The following is a 25,284-nucleotide window of genomic DNA, read 5'->3' as shown; positions in this document are numbered from 1 at the left end:
TGATTTAGGGGTATAGTGGCATGACAATTAGACCTAGTTAGGACCTCCAGTCGTACAACGTACATAATAGATGCCGTATATGTTATAATTACAGAATTTATTTGACAGGACGACTGAGATAAAAACTTAATAGTGGAAGATAGCTTAGTTCTTTTGGTACTAGATAATTAGTTGCTGGTGCTATAAGTTACCTGGTAATGGGTTTAAGTTAATTGGTAGTAACTATAAGTTAATTGGTAAGTTAAATGGTGGTAGCTGTTATTTTATTAGTGACTTTAGGTGAAATACGATCACTATACGAGATAATGCCTATTTTAGGTTATCTAATCGCATGGTAAACTTCTATAGCTTTAACACTTATTGCATGCTGTTGCTACAAAATATGATAGCCACTACCTGGTTGGAACTATACCGGTCGCTGCTTATTGACTTTTCTACGACGCAGCATATTCATTTGAGTGCAGTTCTGTTCCATCTTCATCTTTCGCACCCATTAAATCAAACTGATGTCACTGGAACATGGAATAACCTGGAAGTTACATTGAGCTAACACAAGGAGCTGACACAAGTGAACCAACGTACTTGAGCTCACACAAGCTGCAACTAATTTTTTTGACCGACACAAATTTATGGATTAAAGTGTGTTTTATTGCAAGAAATCATGTTCACCCCCGCACACCAAAGACTTTTCCATAGCTGTAAATAACCATAAACATTGTAATGTGGATGGTGTACAGCTCTACCATCTACAAGTTGTAGATCACACCAGCTTCCACTTTAATACTATAGTTGGTGTATACTATAAAATGCTCCACAATATACTATTACATCACTACCCTATACGATCAAGTGTTTTGGCACCAGCCAGATCACTACCTTACAGCACACAATCATGCTCACTGATCTTAGAATCAACCTAAAATTAACACTAGGCCATAAGTTACGCTGTACCAACAGTACTAAGTCTTAATTTACCCTGCAGTGACTATATATCGTAGTAATTATTAACTATGATAACTCTACTATTCAATACACCATGGTAACTATATACTGTAGGTCAACTACACTACTACCCATCAGAGACTTCTATACCACCTTAACGGTAGCGCGCAGCCTGTATGGAACGCGATTCCCCATCACCATCTGTTTACTATATCAACAGTAACAATCATGATGTACACCCCTTCACACACAATTAATCAAATAGACACGCCGTATTAGATCTATCAGATCAGGACCAGACCAATATAGAGATCAAGGACGTGTTCACCATGAGCGAGAATCATCACGTGGCGGCCTCGTCGGACAGCTTATTCAACTACATCCATAAGTTGGTCCTGGCATCAACTACTGATATAACCACCACATTGAGCGTGACACCAGAGCTTCTCAACGGGTTTATCCACAACCAGAACCCTGATACATTATATGTGTGTCGAGAGTCAGAACAATATGTTATTACTAAGGAGTTGGCACCGTCTGAGTCCAATATCATGATCCTTTTGAAATCAAGAAACAAACTACAAGATGACATACCATTTGAAGATCAGATCAATATGGTTAATATCACGCCATTATCATACTGTAATAATACTGAAGCTTCTGAGCTTGAATATATCGACCAATTGCGACTACTTATTGGAATGGGGATTTCACCTTATTTCGATTTAGTAGCCAATGTTAAACACAGTCCGTTGCAAGAGAATTCTCAATTCAACTCCATTGAAATTGCCCGTAAAAAGTTTCAAGAGTTACTTTTATCATTACAACATCTACAACAGAAGATCCAAGTACCCAATTTGCTTCTTTCAGTGCATCCCCAAATCAGATCGTTGTTAGACCATTGGAAAGATGATGTTGGCGATGATTGGCAATCAATAATCGTTCCAGATGCTTTACTCAATGACTCTCTTTTCCTTAATGAAACGTCCAATATCGTCAATGGTTGGCTCAAGCAAATTCAAGAGATTACGGGGTTAGATCATGTGTCTAGTGATGGTGAAACTATTGCCAATGAAATCCATTTTTGGAACTCTATGGAATCAGCATTGATCTCTTTAAAGGATCAAATAGATTCTGTTGAAGTTTTAATGACATTATCGATCTTGAATAAAGCTAAAAGGTTTCATACCACCTTGGCATTTGCAAATGACAATGCAATCAATGATAAATTATCGCAAGCAATATTATACAATTCCATTCTTAAAGATTTACCTATAAATGAGTTAAACTCTATAACAGTGTCCAATACTACTGTTAATGCCAAAATGTATATGGAAACCTGGGATAGAATAGAAGTTGCATTGAATAAATTGTGGAACCATATTAAAAAGATAAAAAATCTAAGTTTGTTTCCATTAACAAGATTGATGGATTATATCGATGTGATTTTGAATTACGACATTGTGAACAAGTTATCCTTTGTCTTAACAAGTTTCCTGTTGATGTCATTATCTATGGAATGGTTTATTGAGTATCAAATGGACCCAATCACGAAGATCATATCCCAAACAGAATTTCAATTGAAATCAATGATTAATATCTTGAGAGAATTGGTTAGAAAAAGAGCTGACAAGTTTGTCAGTATTAAGATTAATACCCAAAAGTTTGATGAATTCAAAGATCGTTTAGAAACCATTAAACTGTTCAGATTCAAACATGAATCTATGATTTCTATTGCAAATACAGTGTTGAACAACCCTGCCTATTTCCAGAAATTGTTAGATGCATATAATCGGTATATTACCTCGATAAATGTTTTAGACTTAACTCGACAAGGGACTTTTATGTGGTTGAATAATAAGGAATTGTATATGCAAGCTTTCCAAGAATTGGAATCTCATTTATTGAAGGAGCTCAATCGATTATTGGACCAATGTACAACGTTTATTGACTTTGTATCCATCGAATCAAAGTTTTCACATGTTAATACTCAAATTCTTCCAAGCAAGGACCAAACTTCCATTATTAATCTTGCAGGAGATACTTATAAGCTTAAGATATTAAGTGTTGCGGATAAAGAGCTTCAGAATCTTATACAAACACATGTCAACGATAAATCCCAATTGAATGCTTACTTAGATTTGCTACTCAATATAAGAAACGTTGAATTTGGAGGTTTGGTTGATCCTTCCATCACTACAACAGTAACTTGGAATCTTAGATTAATAGAGAAAGTCACATTTTATTTGCAACATTTACATAAAATTATTGGCCTGGACTGGAGCAAATATTCAATTGGGAAGAAGATTCAATCAGAAACTTCGAGCTTGATACAATCTTTGAACGTGGAAACAGTGATTTCGGAATGGGCTGAAGATATTAGATCTCAACAAGGAACACTCACTATCACGGGTCCTCTTGTTAGGTTAATCGAAAACCCTTCTACCAAAGAAATTGATATCCACATTAACATCGCTCCAAATGCTGTTAATCTTACTAGGGATACCCATAGAATCATAGAGTTAGGATATAAGGTTCCAACTGAATTATTAGTTCTGGCCAAACGAATTGATAAGCTATATCTGTTTATCACCCAATTGAATGATGATATAAAATTATTTAAAAGACTCTCCCAAGTTAATAATGGTGAAGCTTCCTCCAATTCCATGATGAAATACGAATTTTATTTGGAGGACAAGAGAGTTGAAGTTTTCCAACTATTGTATGAGTTAACAGCTATTGACTGGCTTCACATATCTCTGGCCATTGATTTAATGTCGTTAAATACACCAGAGGAGCAGCTGCAACTGCAACAACATATAAATGAAAACTTGATTGAAATTCAATCGCTTAACAAATTACAACAATTCCATCTGGAGATGAATGGTTTAAACGAGAAATATGTCGAGTTAAAGATGTTTCATCGAATTTTACATTTCGATTTATTCAAACAATTAGCCACTTGTGAGTATAACAGTCTTTCAATTCTGGAAATTATATCCCAGATTCAACATCAGTTTCGAAAAATCTCTTTATTGGAGTCAACGACTAATGCTTCAACACTTTGCGAGTTAATTAATGATGACATTGAACAAATTCTCTTGAAGAAATGTTCCATTCAATTGGCAACCCTATACAGAGAATTAACTTTATCCAATGAAGACAGGCCAAAGAATCATGGCAATGCTCACAATATCATTCCCCAGATACTGCATTCAGTTACATTTGATGATAATCAAACTATAATTATCTCACCTGCTTTAGAGACAACTAAATCGACTTTTTATGAATATTTTGATGAAATTATTCATACTATGGAACTGCAAAAGAAGATCAGGGTTGAGTCACTGAAATCAATTGTTTTTGACAGCTTATGCCACAGCGAAGAACTAATTGACCTCACCTCTAGGGCCATTAGTCGTATTGAGAGTGTATGCAACGAAGCATTTGACTATGCTCATAAATGGAGCATACTTCAATCTATTTGGGAATTGGATTTGTCTGAGTCTGACTCCATTAGAATATTATTTGGACAAGAATCAACTAACTTGGAGTTTTGGTATACCAAATTACACAAACTATTAAATTTACGTTCAATATTTGATAAGCCAGAATCGTTTGAATTGATTGGTAACAGAATAAAAATAGATATTACCAATGTACTCTCAAGAGTCAGTATTAAGTTTGATCAATTCCAGTTGGAGCTCTTGAAAAGGTTCAATACCTACGTGCAAGAAGCTATTACTTTACTCAACCGTCTGTTGAAGGACGATCAAGCGAAGCTTGAAGAGAAGTGGAGTTTTCAAGGTAGCAATATCCAATTGATAATGAACTTGCAAAATTATTATCGAATCATGGTATCACTTTCCAAGTTGAAAGATGAAATGGCACTGGTCCAAAAATATCAAAGGCTCTTAATCAAAAATCGGTTCAATTTTCCCAAAAATACATTATTTGTCGAGCAATTGCAAATGAATCTTTCTATATTAGAAAGCTCCATGGTAAAGAAACAATCAATTATAGATGAGAACAAGGAGTTGATTCTATCAAAAGTCAAGGCATCTGCAAATAATTGTAACGACTCAATAGAAGAACTTTGTACCAAATGGTCAACGAGAAAACCTACATCTGGAAATATCATACCTACAAGGGCCATAGGAGATCTTGACATATTTAAGAAGCTCTGTGAACCATTGGTATCATCTAGAGAAGCAATTCTACTTGTCGCCGACCATTTTGATATTTCAGTATTGGTGTCTAACGATATTGCATCAGTTACTACTGAAATAGATGATTTAAGGTATGTTTGGGTTTCAATTAACTCATTATGGGAAGGTTTGGATCGTATCAAATCATTTAAATGGCAAGATTTCCAACCTCGAGTTTTAAAAGCTCAATTAGATGATTTATTGAATAGTTCCAGATCTGCTCCAACCAGGGTTCGACAGTATAATGCATTTGAAGATATCCAACAGGTGATTAAGACTCATATAAAGAACTTTCATTTCATACAAGATTTAAAGAGCGATTGGATGAAACCAAGACACTGGTCTTTTCTTTTTGAGCAAATTTCTCCTGGAAAAAGGATGATATTTGAATCATTGACTATTGGTGATGTTTGGAGCTTAAACTTATCTTTAAATGAGCCAATCTTGAAGGGAATCGTTACTCAAGCAGCCAATGAGTACACCATTGAGTCAAAATTGAATCTTATTAATGAAGAATGGAGAGGTGTAACGTTTGATGTATTCATATACAAAAACAAATACACCATGGTGAAGAATTGGAATGAACTTTTTGATAGATGTGACACAGATGTCAACGCCTTGGAAAGTATGAGGAACTCGCCTTTCTTTGACACCTTCGACCAAGAAATAACCCAAACACATTCTGATTTGAGTTTTTTATATACCATTTTGGATTTATGGATTGAAGTACAACGTCAATGGGTTTATTTGGAAGGTGTTTTCGGTAATAAAGACAATGATATTGCATCCATTTTACCACTTGAAAATACAAGATTTACCAACATCACCTACGAATTTGGCAATATTTTAAAGAGAATATTTAAGTTAAAGACAGTTAGAGATGTGATACACATTTCAAACCTACAAACCATAATGGAGAAGTATTTGGAAACTTTAGGTAAAGTTCGCAGATCTTTAAATGAATATTTGGAGAAGCAAAGGGAGCTTTTCCCCAGATTCTATTTCATTGGGAACGAAGATTTACTTGAAATCATTGGTAACTCAAACAATATTGATTCCTTGGGACCCCATTTAAGTAAAATGTTCCAAGGTGTTGCTGCGTTAGAGTTTGATGACCATACGTCGTCCATTGTTAGCGTATTATCACCTCAAGGAGAGACAGTACCATTGAGAACCCCGATTTCGTTGATTAAGTACCCTCATTTAATTAGTTGGTTAGTTGCATTGGAGCACGAAATCAAAGTAACTTTGGAAAGTTTAACGAGGCTAGCCGTCTCCAAGTTTTCAAGGTTTTATCTGGTGACAGAACCAACCATCACAGGAGATGTGATTTTGAATCTTATTAATGAATTTCCTTCCCAAGTGAATGATTTGGCCTTGAATATTAATTTCACCTTGAGTGTCGAATCAGCTATGACTAACAATCGCTTAAAGGATGTTCACGATCGAGTAGTGGGGTTGATTGCACAATTAACAGAACAGTTGCACAGCAAAAGAGAGCCATTGGAAAGAAGAAAAGTAGAGTTTATGATTATTGAAATTATACACCAAAGAGACATCATAGGGGATCTAATTGACAAGAAATCTGACGACCTAAAGTTTCTTTGGAATATTCAACAAAGATTTTATCATCAACCAAAGTCTAAACTTGGTGATCTTCAAAGTGTCATTATGAAACAATCCCACTGTCAATTTAATTATGGGTTTGAATTTCAAGGTGCTCCAGACAAATTGGTGTACACCTCATCAATGGACCAGTTGTTCTTGACTATGACCCAAGCACTTAACATGAAACTTGGTGGTTCACCGTTTGGACCAGCGGGAACTGGTAAAACAGAATCGATTAAATTCCTTGCCCATAAGCTCGGAAGAATGGTATTGGTGTTTAACTGCGACGAATCGTTTGATTATCAAGCAATGGGAAGAATCTTTCTTGGATTGTGTAAAGTTGGAGGTTGGGGATGCTTTGACGAGTTTAATCGTTTGGATGAAAAGATCCTAAGTGCTGTTTCGTCTCAAGTGGAAGCCATAGAAAGTGGACTTACAAATGCAGGGACTCGAGTAGAAGTTTCAGGAAAGTTAATTGGTATTCACGAGGAAACAGGAATCTTTATTACCATGAATCCAGGCTATGTTGGAAGAGTTGAATTACCAGAGAATTTGAAAAAGCTTTTCAAAAGTGTATCAATGAATAAGCCTGATAAAGAGAATATTGTTGAAGTATTATTGATTGCCCAAACCTTTTCATTTGCCAAAGAATTGGCCTTAAAAATGGTTCCATTCTTTACAGAAATTGATAATCTTACTTCTAACCAAAAGCATTATGACTTTGGCTTGCGTTCACTCAAAAGCACCTTGAGTCGAAGTGGAATCATTAAAAGGGACACTTTGATGAAGACAGCCACCACCGTTGAAGATGAGGAAAGAATTATTTTACGCAGTATACGTGAAATAATTGCTCCAAAACTTATTAAAGAAGATACAACAATTCTCACGACGTTGGAGAAGAAGTATTTTCCCCATATATCAATTATTGATGGAGGTGATGATGTTTCCAAATTCTTACTTAAGCTAGAAGAAACCAGTGAAGCTGCTGGCTTTATTGCTTCTGACCATTGGACTAAAAAGGCCATTCAATTAAAACAAGTTCTGGACTCTCATACGGGGACAATTATAGTTGGAGACCCAGGTTCAGGAAAGACAGCGATTTGGAAACAAACTTTATTGGTATTGTCTGCTTTGGACAAGATAGAAGCTGTCCAATACGTAATTGACAGTAAGGTTATGTCCAAGGAAACTCTTTTCGGTCAGTTGGATGTTGTTACCAGAGACTGGACTGATGGGCTATTCACAAGTATAATAAGAAAGATTGGTGAAAATATCAGAGGGGAGTTGAATAAGCGTACTTGGATTATATTTGATGGAGATATTGACCCTGAATGGGCTGAAAACTTGAATAGTGTATTGGATGATAACAAGATCTTAACTCTTCCTACTGGTGAACGTTTACCTGTTACTCCCAATGTTCGGTTACTCTTTGAAGTTGATTCTTTAAAGTATGCTACACCTGCTACTGTTAGTAGATGTGGAATTGTATGGATAGACAGCTGTCTTGTTCCCAGTTATGATATCTTTCAGTATTACAGTAAGAGCATCAAGTTAACAACTACAGAATTTCAGGAGCAAGTAATAATCACAAACAAGACGGTGGTTGATGTTGTTCTAGCAAGCTTAGATCAAAGACTTCAGTGTCTTATTGGACCAGACACTTTGAACTGTATAACAGAAGAAGCCAAGGTCATAAGCCATATAATGGAGTTCAGTTTAATGCGGAGTCTCGTGACATTTACTTCATTGATTAAATCTCATTTGAAGAAACTTATCTCTTATAAGTTAAACAATGAAGGAACGCCCATCGACGACGATGAGTACATAACTAAAGCGATTTTGGTAAGTTTAGTATGGTCATTTGCTGGTGATGCTTCTGTTCCAGACCGTCAGCAATTCTCTTTGAAATTGCAACAATTCCACTCCTTTGCACACGTTGAAATTGGTGAAGATAGCAATGGTGGTGGTTCTGCTACATTATTGGACTATGATATCAGCTTGCCTGATTGTGCCTGGGAGCCATGGAGTTTGAGAGTTCCCGAGGTGGATTTGGAACCCCACGCAATTACTTCACCTAATCTTGTCATTCCTACAATCGACACCATTAGGCATGAAGATTTAATTCACTGCATTATTCATGATCATCGGCCTTTGATTTTATGTGGTCCTCCTGGGTCTGGGAAGACCATGACTCTATTAGAGGTGCTTCGAAAGTCCCCCAATTTGGATGTTGTATCGTTGAACTTCTCAAAGGAGACTTCACCCAAATCTTTATTAAAGTCTTTAGAACAAAGATGTGAATACCACAGAACTGGTTCAGGGTTAACCTTAGAACCAAAGATCTCAGGCAAATGGGTGGTTGTATTTTGTGATGAGATCAATTTACCAGCACCAGATAACTATGGAACTCAAAAGGTTATATCATTCATGAGACAAATGATAGAGCAGAGAGGGTTCTGGAGAATCAAAGACAAGCAATGGATTAAGCTTGGGAACATTCAGTTTGTTGGAGCATGTAACCCTTCAACAGATCCAGGAAGAAGTCCATTAAGCGAACGATTCCTCAGACATACTTCTTTGGTAATGGTAGATTATCCAGGAGATAAATCATTGCATCAAATTTACAATACTATGAATACAGCATTGTTGAAATGCGTGCCTGATTTAAGAGGGTTTACTTCAAGTTTAACGAATGCAATGTTGGATATTTATCATGCCAATAAAGATCATTTCACTGGACTCAGAAGTCATTATGTTTATTCTCCTAGAGAATTAACTCGATGGACAAGAGGGATATATGGCCCTATTAAAGATAATGAATATAGAGACTTGTCTAAACTTCTAAGATTGTGGTATCACGAGGGGATTCGCTTATTCGGTGACAGATTGGTCGAAGAAAGCGAAAGGGCTTGGGCTAAAGAAAAGTTTGAAGCCGTAGCTGGTACTCATTTCCCCAATTTTTCACTACAAGATGTTTTTAATGAACCAGTGCTTTATTCTGATTGGCTCTCTCTGGTATATGAATCTGTGAATGTCGGTGAAATCAAATCCTTCGTAAGTGAGAGACTAAGAGTTTTCAGCGAAGAAGAAATAGAAACCAAGCTCATTTTACACGATGATCTCTTGGATCACACCTTGAGAATTGATAGAGTACTCAAGCAATCTCTGGGACATATGATTCTTGTGGGGCCCTGTGCCAGTGGTAGAAGCACATTGACCAAGTTTGTAGCGTGGATCAATGGATTAAAAGTATTTGAATTGAAAGTTAAAAGCAATTATGGAATCGACGACTTTGATCAGAATTTAAGAGCCATTCTTTTATCTTGTGCCAAAGGGGAAAAGATTTGTTTCATTATTGACGAAGCAAATATCTTAGACAGTGCATTCATTGAAAGAATGAACTCATTGTTAGCCAATGCCGAGGTACCTGGGCTATTTGAGGGAGAAGAATTGACTAATTTGTTGAATATTTGTGTGGAACAAGCTCAATTACAGGGTTACTTATTGGACTCTGATGATGAGGTTCTATCTTGGTTCAGTAAACAGATTTCAAGCAATTTACACGTCGTATTCACTATTAGTGAGACAGAGAGATCATCCCATTCCACTATCATCTCTTCTAGAGCATTATTTAACAGATGCGTTTTAAGTTGGATGGGGAATTGGTCTGATAAGACGTTAATCGATGTTGCAACTTCCAGTATTGAAGATGTACCATTGGACCTTTCAACGTATGTGAAACCAGAGACATTCGTGGGTTTAAATGAATATCAAATGGTCAATTTGAAGGATGTGATTGTTGAATGTTTAATTCATATCCACAAATCTTCCAGTGGGTCTACGGTTAATACTCCAAGGAAGTTTATCACCTTTATAGATAATGTTACTACGACATTTTTTCAAAAGCTAGATGAGTTGGAAAACAGATACAGACACATTAACAATGGACTCAACAAATTGAGAGAAACAGTGATAGAAGTGAACACCTTAAAAGCAGATTTGCAAACTAAACAGAAATACTTGGAATCTAAGGACCTTGATGCAAAGAAAATGTTAACTAAAATGATCACTGACCAAAATGAAGCAGAACGGAAACAAGAGTTTTCGTTATCTACCCAAGAAGAGCTTGCCAAAAAGGATGTGGAGATACAACTTAGAAAACAAAGAGTCATGAAAGATCTTGAGCATGCAGAACCAGCAGTTCTTGAGGCTCAAAGAGGAGTCCAGAACATCAAGAAGCAACATTTAACTGAAATAAGAAGCATGATAAACCCTCCCGCAGCTGTCAAGATGACTATGGAAGCAGTATGCATTTTACTTGGCTATGAAGTACTGTCGTGGAGAGATGTTCAACAAGTTGTTCGAAGAGATGATTTTATTGCCAATATTGTTTCATTTGATAACGAAACCCAGATAACGCCTTCATTAAGAACTTATATGGAGAAGCATTACTTATCACGAGACGATTTTATTTACGAAGTTGTCAATAGAGCAAGTAAAGCCTGTGGTCCATTACTTTTATGGATACGTGCTCATTTGGAGTTTTCAAGTATCTTGGAAAAAATTGGACCGTTGAAGCAAGAAGTGGTTGAATTAGAACGTGAAATCACTACCACAAAGGCTCAGTTGATAGCAATCGATCAAATGATCAAGGAACTTGAACAAAGCATTGATCAATATAAAGATAGTTATAGTGAAGTGATCCGAGAGTCTGAAATTATCAAATCAGAAATGAAATCCGTTGAGAATCGTGTTTCAAGAAGTATGAAGCTTATTGATAGTTTGACTAGTGAACGTCAACGTTGGAAGGAAAGTATTGCGAAGTTTAAACCTCAACGGGATAATTTGATTGGCAATGCTATGCTTTCTGGAGCCATGTTGACATACTTCGGCTTATACGATCTGCAATTACGTGAAACCATGTTATCATCTTGGAAGAAGTACCTTAAATTAGCAGGGATTGGGTTTGACGAATCGTTTATGCCTGCTACGTATTTGGCAAAGAAAACAGATATTTTCGCCTGGGAAGATAATCAGACTATACCCAATGATACTTTGAGTATTGATAACTTTGTTATAATGTCACATTCAGATTGTATAGCCATAGTTGATCCTAATTCCAAGGTGGTGGATACTCTTGGGTATTTGGTTGCACCCAAGAACTTAGTTACTACCAGTTTTAATGAAGAAGGGTATATTAAGAAGGTGGAGAATGCCTTAAGGTTTGGTGGCTCGATCTTGATCAAAGATGCGCACTTATACGATCCAATATTGAATACCATACTTAAGAAAGAGATCCATAGGAATGGTGGCAGAGCTATGGTTGAGTTAGGGGACGATTTGATTGATTATTCGGCTGAATTCAAGTTGTTTTTGCATACCAAAGAGAGTTCGATTCCAATATCTGAATTTGTGTCTTCGTGGACCACTTCTGTTAACTATAGTGTTACCAGAGGAAGTCTTGAAACCCAAATACTTAGTATTACTCTTCAGAAAGTCAAGCCAGAGATTGAAAAGTCGAGACTTGAACTCATTAAGTCCCTGAATGCTTATCAGGCTCAATTGCATAGGCTAGAACAAGAGCTTTTGACTTCGTTGAGTGGTTCATCAGGTAAGCTTTTGGAGAACGATGACATCATTGAATCGTTAGAGAAGTTGAAGCAAGAATCAACTGAAATCGACAGTAAGATATTGGAAACAAGCGTGGTTATGGAGACTGTTGAAGGTGTAAGAAACACTTATAGCGAAGTAGCAAAACATTCGTCCACTATATATGACTTATTAAGTCGTTTGGCTTTGTTGAACCCCTTCTATTTGGTTTCATACCAAAAGTACATCACTATTTACGAAGCAGTGCTTGAGAATAATAAGCAACAAGTGCTGGACATCACCAGTCTTAACAAGAGCTACTACAAGGAAATATTTTCTAGGGTTGGTTGTCAATTAATGAACATTGATAAGCCTTTATTTGCAATTGCGATGGCCATAGAGTATTATAGTTTGGAGATTGGCATTCAAGTTAAGGATGTGTTTAAGATTATACTCGAAGGGCTTTTGTCAGATGAAGATGATAAGGTTCATGGAATCATTTCCAGGGCATTTGATAAGATGCTAGTTGACTACGACAAGCAAGAACCTAACCTTATTGGCCAGTTGCCAAAGATAAAAGAAGCTAATCCTAATAACCTTACTTTACAAGTTATGGGAAGCTTTTTACAACTTTTAAATCATAGCCATCAAGAGAGGGCCATTAAGTTTATTGAAACCATACCTGAAGTCAGCTCTTTCCTATTTGGGGCTCAAGGTAATTACACTGGTGAATATGATTTGAATGATCTTGTCAAGTTGGAAGACAGTCAAAGACCGTATATATTAGCATATCCTGAGGGATACGATGCAACATATAGGATCGAGCAAATTGCTAGAGATGAGCAACAGAAGGTGACCATTGTATCTTTAGGATCCACGGAAGGCATTGATAGTGCCAATAAGGAGTTGGCATCTGCTATGACCAGTGGTAATTGGCTTATTATTCAGAATATTCAAATGTCACCCAATTGGGTAGCTGAATTATCGAATAAGATAACCACCAATGATTTCTTTCAAGTTCTGAAACGCCAACAGAACTTTAAGTTGTTTTTAACTTGCTGTACCACTTCACAAGTTCCAGAATGGTTAATTAGTAACCTGAATGTCTTAGTACTTGAGAGTCAACCAAGTCTTGGAGGGAATGTTATCGAAGGTTTGAAATTAATACCAAGTGATTTAATCAGTCAACATCCAAAAGAATTCATTCATGTTTGTTTCCTATTAATTTGGTATCATAGTCTTATCCAAGAGAGAATGAAGTATGCTCCAATTTCATTCACCAAACCGTATAACATCAATGAAGTGGATTTGCAAAGTGGAATAAGAATTGTATCTCAGATATTCGCTGCAAATACCTCAACTAGTACTGCCACTAATATTAATCCTGAATTAATCCCTTGGAAAGAAATATGCTATATGATTGGAGAGATTACTTATGGAAGTAAAATTGATATCGAAGAAGATAAAAAGTATTTTATTAGTTTGGCTAAGCAATTGTTTTGCTTGCAATCATTTGATTTAAACTTTAGTTTGGTCGATTCCAATGAAATTACATTAACAAAACCTGAAGGTGGGATTAGTGTTAATACTTATTCCCAATGGGCTAATAATTTACCTCAAGATATACCGTCTGGTTGGATTGGGTTACCAAATAACTCAAATAATTTACTTAAGGAGAAAGAAGGTATTAGAATTATTAAGAAACTATTAAGTTTCAAATAAGTTTATACTACTTTTGAACTTGCATATTTGGTACATACACGACTCAGGAGTCTCGTGGTTCTAATACTGCTTTTATGGTAATTATTCTCCTGTAGAAATAATACAATATACATATTAAACGTTTGACTGTAGACGGTTATGCTTGATCTATTTAGATCACCCTGCTTAACCAAACTATATAATGCATTTTATTTACACTAGTATGACCACCATTTCCACTATTATGTTAGCATAACCCTGCCATATTGTTTCACGCACTACCATTCCCATTAAGTATACCAGCAGCCTCAGCTTCACAACTACACAACTTAATCACCATTCAAATATAATGCTTTTAATTTTATATATTAAAGATATAAGGAATATTATATGTTACAAAGATCATCTATTCTTCATCTTCCAAGGTTTGTGCAGCAATACGATCCAAATCTCTTTGACCATTTTCAGAGATTCTTCTACCACCCTTTGAGGAGATTTCAAGAACACCAATCTTTTCCAAAGCTTGGACAACTCTTCTGTTGATAGAACCAGAAGCGTCAACGTGCTTGTGAGGTCTGAAGCCTCTGTTGATGGCACCACCGTATAACTTGTTCAAAGCACCAACACCAACTTGCTTTCTCAAGTAAATGTGTCTGGCGACAGAAGCAGCTCTCTTGTAGAACCAAGTTTCAGATTCTTGAGGAGGCAAGTCGTTACCGGCAGAAGTCTTGACAATGTCAACGTAACCGGGAACTTCCAACTTACCTTGACGTTGCAAGAATTGTGCGTAAGCGTTGATGAAGTCTTGAGCTGGAACGTCTCTAGAATTAATGTTAGTATTAGTGAATGGAAAAGGCATGGCAGAGGAACAACATTAAACGAATGATTATAGTGGGTCGTATATCAAATCTTGACATAAAGCTAGTTGTATTTCACTGTACACTTTACGGTATCATCGGTGGAATGGATGTCATGGTTTACTCGAGTCCTTAGGGATGGACTTCATCTTGATCAAATTTGGTTCAAACGCTGTTCATCTTTCTAATGGGAGTGAAAAATTGGTTGATCGTTGGCATCATCAACATGGTACGTATTAATTCACTCATTCGTTGATCTATTCGCTCTCTGTTGCAGGTCTTCATTAATCCACATACCTAACGGAAACACCTGGCATCTTGTCTATCGTTACTGTGCTATAATATGGGTATAAAGCAAAAGACCTAAGGTCAGTAATATCTTGTGGTATAACTTTTCACCAAACCCAAGACGAAAAAATTTCTCACATACGCTGTGTACCGGATCACCCTCCATCACTTCACTGTGTCGCGGTGCGGTCTTCTGTGGTTGAGTGCGACATTTGTTTGTGAGTGCGCGACTTTTGATCTATAAGCGTTTGGCACTGCAGATAACAAGGTCTCAAGACATGATGAGATGTACAGTTGCTGGTATGAGAATTACCCCAAACTTGGAAAAAGCAGTCACAGATCACGTGACGATCAGCACGGACGGTACACATCTAACGCTGTTACATTGATCATAGAACAAACACAATAGCTAACACTTTTACGTTGCAGTAAACAATGGTGCCAAGTTGCTTAGTACATAATCTACGCTTTATATTATTATGGCTTACGTTAAATTGCCTTGCCAATTTTAGGTCGTGTCCCAATCGATCTACTATAGTGATTACAACTAATCGTATTAATTAAAACCCATAAATGCTTACTTAATATAATATAATCATCATTTATTCCATATGCTATATTACAAAATAGAGTAACTGTTAACCCAAAGATATCAAAGTTTAAATTAACCAATTTAAACCTTGAAACCTCTAGATCTCCGTCTACCTCTAGCTCTTTCGAACTTTCTACCCTTAGACATGATTCTTGGAGCCTTGTTCTTGTGAGGACCCATACCAAAGTGTCTAACAGCTTCTCTGGCGTTTCTTGGACCTCTAACAATCAAGGTGTTTTGACCCTTAGGAGCTCTCAAAGCCAATTGATCCAAAGTGATAACTTCACCACCAGCCTTCAAGATGGTAGCCTTAGCACCAGCAGTGAATCTCAAAGCAGCGACAGTAGCCTTAGGGAAAGCCAATAATCTGTTGTCATCGGTAACGGTACCAACAACAACAATGGTCTTTTCAGCAGAACCCTTTTGCTTCAAAGCACGGGCAATTCTGGAAACAGAAACTGGAGGTCTGTTGATCTTAGACAAGAACAAAGATCTCAAGATAACCTTGTTGAATGGAGCTTCAGTACGACCTAAAATAATGTTAGTATTTTAAAAAGGTTTCCAGGATTCTGCTCGAAGGGGACGCACAATAAACACTCATCTGTTCTTGATGTTTATGTACTTGCAGATATATCTTTCCTCAAACAATACAAAGTTGAGTTACTTCAACTCTGTCTTGCTATCTGGCAAAGAATCAAATCATTTACTAGATAATGGTTATTCAAATGCAATTATCATTCACCTAAATGGCTTCCTCAAAACTACTCTGATTAACACAAAGTAGCAACCTCCATAGTCCGCAAGAAAGTCTTGTCTCTATCTCCAGAGACCATTCTCGACAACAGAGCCGAGGACACCAAATGGTTTAGTATGATATATCCATTCAAATCAATCACAATCATTCAATAATCGTCTGGCAATTAATATATTTGTGGAAAGCAAATTAAGATATCAACTTGATAGCTCATCCACTTCCACAATATCTCATGAGTATCATGAGTGCATCTTTTGATTGTCTTCTTCATCTAACAGTTAACCCCAACTTAAAACATACACCATAATAAGGAGTATCTATTAAGCTTGAGTCAATCAATTCAATAATACATACGAGCTAAGAAAGCGTACAACTTGACCAAAGTCTTCAAGTAGACGTTGTCAGACTTTGGAGCAGTTCTGTGAGAAACTCTAGCGTGTTGCTTGGTGCTGTGATCTCTACCCATTTTTAATAAATTGTCTGGCGATACTAAACAAGAAGAGTGATGGGGTAATAATTTAATGTGGAAATTTTCAATCTTATAAAGTAATTGGTGAAAATTTTTCGAGAAGAGAAGATTCGTCCAAAGTTATGGTGTGGTGCGAAACTGATGGACACCAATTGCCGTATACAGAAAATGCGACAATAAATAGATTCGTGTGATAATCACGTGCTTCTAGGGATATAGCCCTAGAATATCATCAACTAAACATTATCTATCCCGAAGGCAAACAACATAACTATCACTACTAATAACTCAGGAAATGTGGGGTTAAGTGATTGTGCCACTCTAAAAATCCACATTTACAGACTTTTACTAAATCATGGCTCAATTGACTCCCATAAGAGGGTTTCTGAATACCCCTGTTTCTAAGTCCATATGTGTTGTGACCATTATAGCAGCCGTACTTCTTTCTATTACCGAGCTGAAACCTTATGTGATATTGGCACTAGATCCATTGATTGTGGTATACAACCAATACTGGAGATTGTTAGTGTATCAATTGGCAGTTATCAATGAAAGTGATCTTGTTGTTGTATTAGTTGTTTGGTTTACGTTTAAGAGTTTAGAAAGGTTCTATGGATCTCGAAAGTATTTATCCTTAATAGGTTTATTCTGGTTTTACAATGCGTTACTTAACTTCACAGTGATGACTGTTGGACAGTTGCTGATTTATGGAGTCAAATATTTGATCCACAAAGTATGGAGTTCAAATCTTGATGATAATGCATATTATACTCCTACAACCTTCAATCAAGTTGCACCTGGCCCTTTAGGGATTGTTTCATCATTATATGTGACATATGGGAAGTTTGTTCCTATCTCGTATTATTTCCAGATCCTCTTCTCGTTACCGAGAAAGGCTACTGGAAACATAGAAAGTACCACAACCGATAATGAAGTTGATTTAAACGATGATGGTAATGCTGTCCCCACCATGTCTAAAACCAAACAAATCACCCTAACAAATCAATTCCATATCCACGTGATTTATACTTTACTCTTTTTAAACAATGGATTCCAATCAGTGATCCCATGTGTTGTTGGACTTGTTATAGGCAAGCTACACACTCAAGATATTCTTCCTGGTTCGAAGAATTGGCTCTTACCATCGTTGGTATTTGAATTATTTGTTAATCCTATAAAACTAATCACCAATGTGTTAAATGGCACCAGAAACATACGACGCAGAAGTAGAAGAATGGGTGGTTACCAACAAGTGTCCACATTGGGAGCTGGTGGTAGTATATCTCCTGCTGGTAATCAGTCCTCTAGAATTGCAGCTACAGGATCAAATGTATCTGGTGGTGATGGTGATGATGAAGCTAGTGATAACGGGGGTGACGAAGATGGGAATGATTTAGATGATGACTTCGATGAAGAAAGACAACGTGCTCTGCAAATCCGGGCTGAAACACCCATAAGACCTTTAGGAAATCAATTCCTTGATACTCTTAGAGGACAATAAGACTACTGGATAGATCTTAATTCAGATGCATTGTATTATCTATGAAGCTTTAACTGTTGGAGGAGCAGATGAAGCCTTTGCTTTCTTTCTTCTTTCCACATCCCAATTATACAATCTGGCAGTATTGACTTCCATAGTGGTGATGTTTTCCTTTAAGAATTGTAAGTCTTCCTTAACGTTGGTCAACTGTTGCTGGTTTTTCTCCAAACGACTCTTAAGTAACTCAACAGCTTCGTCCAAAGGATACTCCAACATCACCTGTGCCCCCAACCAAAGGTATACACTGTTAGTATCGTTAACATTTATACTAGCACGAGTATATAAGGTATCATTGAGCTCATAGTTAGTCTCTATAATATTATTATCATCGCCATCATCATTATCAACTGAATCCTTTTTTAGCTTTAAATATTCGATTATGTCCAAATTCTTTTCAATGTCGGGGATCTTCACATTCAAATCCGCCAATTGCTGTTGCTTGGATAATTCCATATATTTGTATTGTTGTAGACGTTCTTGAAACGCTGACATTAATGGTTCAAAATCGCTATCACCATCTTTAATTATCTGGTCAACTTTCTCTATGAAGGGAGCTTCCGGGATTCCCCGAGGGTTTGTGTTCTTGGGTCTAGACTCATTCGTTAGTACTTGGATCAAGCAGTCATAATATTACGTGTCACATACTTCAAGAATTCAGCCATTGTAGTGTTGGTCGATGTTATGATGATGGTTGTAGTGGAGTTTGAAGGTTGATTTTTCATCACTTATTGAAGGAAGGTCACACAAAGTCCCAGTGCGACATGAGCTCAAGTAAGACTCGGCGCTACCATATTATTCGTTACTGCAATAAGCAGCCGTCTAAGAACCTATATGGTGAAAGGTGATAATACAGGCTGTAATGTAATGTGATATAGCCCTCTGATACGGTGGAATAGTTCACTTTATTCCGATAAGATATTGTATAGGGTAAATATATTGTGGTCTTTTGTGTGTAATGTTCCCTATTCATAGTCAAATTATGTTATTGCCATACATACAAAAATTGGATACAAACTACTTAATTAGACAAGGCGTTTTCCTTCTTTCTCAATTCATAAGCATGTAAAGCAGATTCAGCAGCCTTAACACCTGATAAAAGCATAGCACCGAAAGTTGGACCCATTCTGTTTGAACCATCCAATTCAGCCAATTCCATACCACCAATGATTAAACCAGGAATAACTTCTCTGGTACCCTTGACAATAGAATCTTCAGCTCTGTTCATATCCAAACCTCTCATACCACCTAATTTCAAACTGTTACCTGTAACCTTTTCTTCTTGAGTGTCGTGAGTTAAAGAGTCGAACTTGACAATGGAGTCAGTGGCTGGATCAACAACCTTTTCAAGAACATGAGCAGAGGTAGCTGGGAATCCTAAACCATCGTGACCAGAAGTGGAAATAACAATGTTGGCATTGATGACATTAGGATCCATACAACATTGAGTGTGGTGATTTAAAGCAACCAAAGTCCAGTTGGTAACCACACCAGCAATTCTTAATTGTCCAGTTGTTTCATCTCTTCTAGTAATTAAATCTTCAGCAGTAGTAGCATTGAACAACTTAACGTTAGGGAAGGATAATACTTTGGACATCAATGTAGACATGAATAAAGCTGCATGTCTGACAACGACATAATCACCTTCATCTTCATAAGGAACATCAATTTCATCCAAAAAGTCGTTACCGGGCTTTCTAACAACCATAGCGGAAAACAATTGTCCACCTAACCAACATCCACCACCTGGGGCAACAGATGCTTCAACAATGGCAATCTTCAAGTCAGGTCTAGACTTGGCTAAAGTATAAGCAGCAGACAATCCAGCAGATCCACCACCAATGATAACAACATCAGACTCAGCGTATTTGTCCATGTCAGCAAAGTATCTTTTAGTCATGGCTCTGGAAACAACAGATTCTCTAATAGGAGCAAACTTGAAGGAATTCCAATCAGCAAAATGAACATCAGCACTGTTGGTTACACCAGCAGATGCTTGCATGTTGATTTGAGGAGTACCGGAAACCAGAAGGGTGAACCCTTGAGATGCAACAGTTTCAGTTTGAGTAAGAGTTGGTGGAGGAGGAGCCATTTTTAAAGCAAGTTATTGAAATAATATAATTATTGATGGTAGTAGAAAAATTATTCTAAATTAAATAAAGTTAATTAGATCCCTTTATATATGAGCGACGGCAAGTGACTTTTGACTCCTTTTCTCGCCTCCTTTAATTTTTAATTGATTTACCCCCCACTAGTATGCACTTGAACGTCCACTCTATTTGTGATCCTCTCTCCTTACTAAGTCTCTCGTACCCCAACAAAATAGCCGTAGGTGATTTGATAGTCATTACTGGGTGCAAAATGTGCCTTTATCTTTTTCTAATCTCGCACTGCAAGTCCCTGTAACTGAATACTACATCTGGTTAACGCACGATCAATACGCTTAAGAATCCAAAAGGTACCCTGGTCGTGTTTGGTGATAGCAATTATGTTAATAAAGGTCCATACCTTGAGCAACTTAATCCGTACAGACGTTGTTGTGGTGATGGTGTTGGGGTGTCTTGCAGGCCGATCATTCCATTCCATTCCATCCATGTTGTTGTATTACATTGTCTATTACGTAATATTATTATCTACTATCATCACTGAAACTATGGAAATACCGTTCTCTAAAGTTTCGGATATTATGCATTTTAAGCCCATTCGATGTGACGCCTTCATATTCCGAGTCTTCCTTCGTATACACTAATAATCGACGAGACCATTTGTTGAATTCTTGTTCTAGATTGTACACTAATCGTAACTGTTGATGTTGAGGTACAAGATGAGGCTCAAAGTCATCATTGGCTGTGGGCATCCAGAACGCCAACCTACCTCCAATTGGAAGAGTGTTTGCTGAAAATTCAAGCAAATCAGCCAATAAGTTGGCCAAATCATAAGGTTTCTTTGGCTGAATGAAATCTCGTTTAAGATGAGCCAATTCTCCATCAATAACTATCTTTTCTCTTCCTGCTGCTCTTTCAGGGTCTTTGGCTCCACATACCTTTAAACCTTCGCGAACTCCATATGGTGGATCACATACAATACATTGTATACCAATGTCGTTTCTAAGTGCCGAATGAGTAAAGTCCATTGTAAGTACATCCACAAACTGTGACAGCGTATTATATTGGTTGAAATTAGCTCGGATGTCACGATCCTTACCATTGCCTCTAAGTATACGGATGTCTATATCCGAACCTAAGGGGTACCCCCCAAACTCAGCAGCAGCAACGAGAAATGACCCAGTACCTGCAAACGGATCATATACAAGCTTTCCTGGTGCAACTTGTCCTATATTACAAGTGACTAAGGAAAGTTCCGCTTCAAAAGACGTGGTACCAATGTATTTTCTTTGTTTCAAATCATATTTATCAAGGATATTATTAACCCTAGCACTCAATTGTATTTGCCTACCAAACCACACAGTAACAGGAATGGTTTGTTTCAGTTCTTCTTCTCTCACATACTCTTCTAAGACTGTGAATACTTGATCCGGGTTTTTCATTTGGATTTTACCTTCTAATGGCAAATATCTGAACAGGTTGATGATATCAACTTTGGTGGTGTTGCTGCGTCCTCCCATGTAGCCTATGAAATCGAATTTAAAGGATGCTTGATTCCAGTGTCTAATAGCATCAAGCTTCTCATTCAGAGCTTTGATTTGTTCATGGATTTTATCTATGCTCTCACCTTGACCATAGAGCTCATATATACCTCTGCTGAGGATCGAACGGGCGAGAAGCTGTTTGGCTTGATGATCATTCTCAAGTTGAACAATAATGAATGGTGAAGCTTCATCGTGATGAGAGAGATCTAATGGAATATTGTAAAGATCTGCTAACGATTCTAACTCCGCTCGACGGAAATTCGGATATGCCTGAGCAAAATATATCAAATAATCCTTCATGTTGTAAGAAACTCAATGATGATATTAATGAGTATAATAGTAATGTTAGAAGATGAGTTGGCTCAAGTCATCGCATAACTTGATTAAAAAATCATGCCGCGCTACCATATATAGTGAATTGGTATACTCTTTAACTGGTATATATACAACTAGTATCTAGAAATAATGGAAGACCTTAGTTGTATATAGAAAATTGTGTGTTAATTAGAGCAGTACTTTTTTCCGTATACTTGGACGTTATCATAAAATTGCAATCCTTACATAAGAACTATTACTTGTTTTATGAAACCACCTTGCAACTCCCACACCTTCATAGTAATGTATGGCCCCTCCTACCCAATGACGTGAAGATTCACAAAGACATTAGTTTAGATATGCAAACCACAATTACTGTAGTTGAGCTTCAAGTTATGGAAATAAATATTTGCAATCTCTAAACTTATTTTTAGTGAATTACATAATCCACAAGACCTTGTCGGAGACAATGTTCCAGTGAAGGACGCAATTCTTCCTTTTTTTTAATTCTTTTTTTTTTTTACATAGCAACCTCATTTGGTTGTTTCCAACATAATATCCTATTATTCTCCCCAGCCTTAAAATGAGATATTTGTAATTACAATTATGGTCAGAGTATGCTAATCTAATTTTACACCGGACAGATAGTAGATTATATATGAAAGGTATTATTCTTTGCACGACCATTTTCGCGAAAAGGTTACCCGGACGTACGGACAGCGGCAACGGAACAAATTTGATACATCGAACAAAATTTACCACTTGTAATTAATGACAGCCACCACATAGTTGTTTATTATCTGAACTCCAATAAGTAGTTGTTGATTAGGCGACAATTGAAGGGTGTAATAATTTTGAAAGAAAGTCTTTGGGTTCTTTCATTCCTTTTTCTGCTTGTTATATTTGTGTTTGTCCACCCTAACAGATTAAGTGTCGAAAATATACATAACTTTGTTTAGTTAGTTATACATTTCCGTATTCACATAACTTCAATAGAAAATCACCTTACTTCCTAACAGTGTGTTGTTCCATACATTTGGGTAACCTAACTGTACTAAAATAGTTTAGTCTTTTCTATATAAGATCATGTCTTCGTACGACGACGATGAGGCTCTCTTCGATGACCTTTATGATGATGATACTAATGCGAATACAGAGTCCAAACAACCTGTAAATGAATCAGAGTCCCTGGCTAGTGGATCTACTAAAACCACTACTACTACTGCTACTGATTCTAAAGCTGCTGGTGCTGCTGGTGCTGCTGTCGATACTGCTGGTACTGCTGGTCCTGAAACTTCCTCTACTTCCAATCCTACTGTCTCGGAAGGGTCAAATAATGGTAGCAATGCTGCCCCAGAAGGTTCGGGGGAAAACACCTTTTCCAATTCCAATGCTACTGCTGCTTTCTTACCAGGTACTCCTAATTCAATGGGTGCTGGTACTCCACAATCTGCTTCTGGAGGTTTACCTCCACCAGGTGGTAGCATGGATTCTCTGCAAGCTGGTCAATTCATGCAAATGACTCCAGAAATGCAATTATCGTTCCAACAATTTCAACAATTCCAACAACAACAGCAATCAATGTTTCAAGGAGGAGGTGGTGGTACAGGTGGTGCTGCATCATTACCTGGAATGCCTCCAATGCCTCAAGATCCTGGTAACGCTCCACCACCACCTCCATCAGTTATGCCTCCATCAAACATGGGTAAAGAATCTGGTAAAATGTTTATTGGTGGTCTTAATTGGGATACTACGGAACAAGGATTGGTTGAATATTTTTCCAAGTTTGGTGAAGTATTGGATCATACTATTATGAGAGATGCAAGTACTGGTAGATCAAGAGGGTTTGGATTTTTAACATTTAGAGAGCCTGGCTCAGTTGATAAAGTGATAGCTGAAACACATGTTCTTGATGGGAAATTGATTGACCCTAAAAGAGCCATTGCAAGAGAAGAACAAGACAAAGTCGGTAAGATCTTTGTAGGTGGTATTGATCCAATGGTTACTGAACAAGAGTTCAATGAATTCTTTTCACAATTTGGAAGCATCATTGATGCCCAATTAATGATAGATAAAGATACTGGTAGATCAAGAGGGTTTGGTTTTATTACATATGATTCTCCAGCTGCCGTAGATAGAGTTACCGTTAACAAGTATTTGAATTTAAAGGGAAAAGCCATGGAAGTTAAGAGAGCTGAACCCAGAGGTCAACATCAACAAAATCAAATGCAACAAGCCCAACAAGCCCAACAAGCTCAACTGTATGCTGCTTATGGAGCAGCGGCAGCAGCAGGAGGATATGGTGGTCAATATGGACAAGGCAGTTATCCACAAGGGATGGCTGCTTATGGACAAAACATGACACCAGAAATGCAAGCTTATTGGCAAAGAATGCAACAATGGTATATGTATCAACAAGCAGTAGCCGCAGCCGGTGGTCAACCACAAGATGGCCAACCACAACTGCCACTGCAAACCACTGGGTCCGGAGAAGCTGCACCTTTGAATCCTCAACAACAAGCAGCCAAGCAATCGGAAAATGAACAAAAACAACAACAGCAACCAGATGGAGGAGATGCCGATGTTGATTCTCGTCGTAGTGGAAATAGAGATTTCCAAGAGCCAAGACGGTTGAATTTGCCAAAGGGTCCCAGAAGAGCTCCACCTTCTGGACCATCAGGTGGTTCAAGAGGCAGAGGTGGTCATTACAACAGAAGTAAAGGATATCATCCGTACAGTAGAGGAAGAAGACCTTGAGAAAATCAATAGGCTCCA

At 37.3% G+C, this 25,284-nt stretch overlaps 8 protein-coding genes across 8 annotated transcripts; 3 read left to right on the top strand and 5 right to left on the bottom strand.

Annotated features, from left to right (window-relative positions):
* Positions 1-1,170: 1,170 nt before the first annotated feature.
* DYN1 (dynein heavy chain) lies at positions 1,171-14,069 on the top strand (the record flags this gene model as incomplete). Its single annotated transcript, XM_043192469.1, has 2 exons — positions 1,171-1,175; positions 1,208-14,069. The coding sequence occupies 2 exons, from the start codon at positions 1,171-1,173 to the stop codon at positions 14,067-14,069; spliced, it is 12,867 nt and encodes a 4,288-aa protein (XP_043048133.1).
* Positions 14,070-14,454: 385 nt separating this feature from the next.
* On the bottom strand, positions 14,455-15,222 carry RPS19A (40S ribosomal protein eS19; the record flags this gene model as incomplete). The annotated part of the gene is made up of 2 exons (XM_043192468.1): positions 14,455-14,869; positions 15,203-15,222. 2 exons carry the CDS (start codon positions 15,220-15,222, stop codon positions 14,455-14,457), a joined length of 435 nt encoding a protein of 144 aa, XP_043048132.1.
* A 644-nt stretch (positions 15,223-15,866) lies between these two features.
* RPL18 (60S ribosomal protein eL18) lies at positions 15,867-17,005 on the bottom strand (the record flags this gene model as incomplete). The annotated part of the gene is made up of 2 exons (XM_043192467.1): positions 15,867-16,315; positions 16,894-17,005. 2 exons carry the CDS (start codon positions 17,003-17,005, stop codon positions 15,867-15,869), a joined length of 561 nt encoding a protein of 186 aa, XP_043048131.1.
* A 358-nt stretch (positions 17,006-17,363) lies between these two features.
* Positions 17,364-18,509, top strand: KQ657_001680 (uncharacterized protein; the record flags this gene model as incomplete). The annotated part of the gene is made up of 1 exon (XM_043192466.1): positions 17,364-18,509. One exon carries the CDS (start codon positions 17,364-17,366, stop codon positions 18,507-18,509), a length of 1,146 nt encoding a protein of 381 aa, XP_043048130.1.
* Positions 18,510-18,548: 39 nt separating this feature from the next.
* On the bottom strand, positions 18,549-19,210 carry KQ657_001679 (tubulin-binding prefolding complex subunit; the record flags this gene model as incomplete). Its single annotated transcript, XM_043192465.1, has 2 exons — positions 18,549-19,137; positions 19,194-19,210. The coding sequence occupies 2 exons, from the start codon at positions 19,208-19,210 to the stop codon at positions 18,549-18,551; spliced, it is 606 nt and encodes a 201-aa protein (XP_043048129.1).
* A 356-nt stretch (positions 19,211-19,566) lies between these two features.
* Positions 19,567-20,637, bottom strand: THI4 (thiamine thiazole synthase; the record flags this gene model as incomplete). Its single annotated transcript, XM_043192464.1, has 1 exon — positions 19,567-20,637. The coding sequence occupies one exon, from the start codon at positions 20,635-20,637 to the stop codon at positions 19,567-19,569; it is 1,071 nt and encodes a 356-aa protein (XP_043048128.1).
* A 537-nt stretch (positions 20,638-21,174) lies between these two features.
* Positions 21,175-22,494, bottom strand: KQ657_001677 (tRNA (guanine-N2-)-methyltransferase; the record flags this gene model as incomplete). The annotated part of the gene is made up of 1 exon (XM_043192463.1): positions 21,175-22,494. One exon carries the CDS (start codon positions 22,492-22,494, stop codon positions 21,175-21,177), a length of 1,320 nt encoding a protein of 439 aa, XP_043048127.1.
* A 1,101-nt stretch (positions 22,495-23,595) lies between these two features.
* Positions 23,596-25,266, top strand: KQ657_001676 (uncharacterized protein; the record flags this gene model as incomplete). The annotated part of the gene is made up of 1 exon (XM_043192462.1): positions 23,596-25,266. The coding sequence occupies one exon, from the start codon at positions 23,596-23,598 to the stop codon at positions 25,264-25,266; it is 1,671 nt and encodes a 556-aa protein (XP_043048126.1).
* Between the last annotated feature and the right edge of the window lie 18 nt (positions 25,267-25,284).

This window comes from Scheffersomyces spartinae, assembly GCF_019049425.1.
Source record: "Scheffersomyces spartinae strain ARV_011 chromosome Unknown scaffold_17, whole genome shotgun sequence".
Taxonomy (NCBI): Eukaryota; Fungi; Ascomycota; class Pichiomycetes; order Serinales; family Debaryomycetaceae; genus Lizanozyma; species Lizanozyma spartinae.
This window is presented reverse-complemented; position numbering and strand designations above follow the sequence as displayed.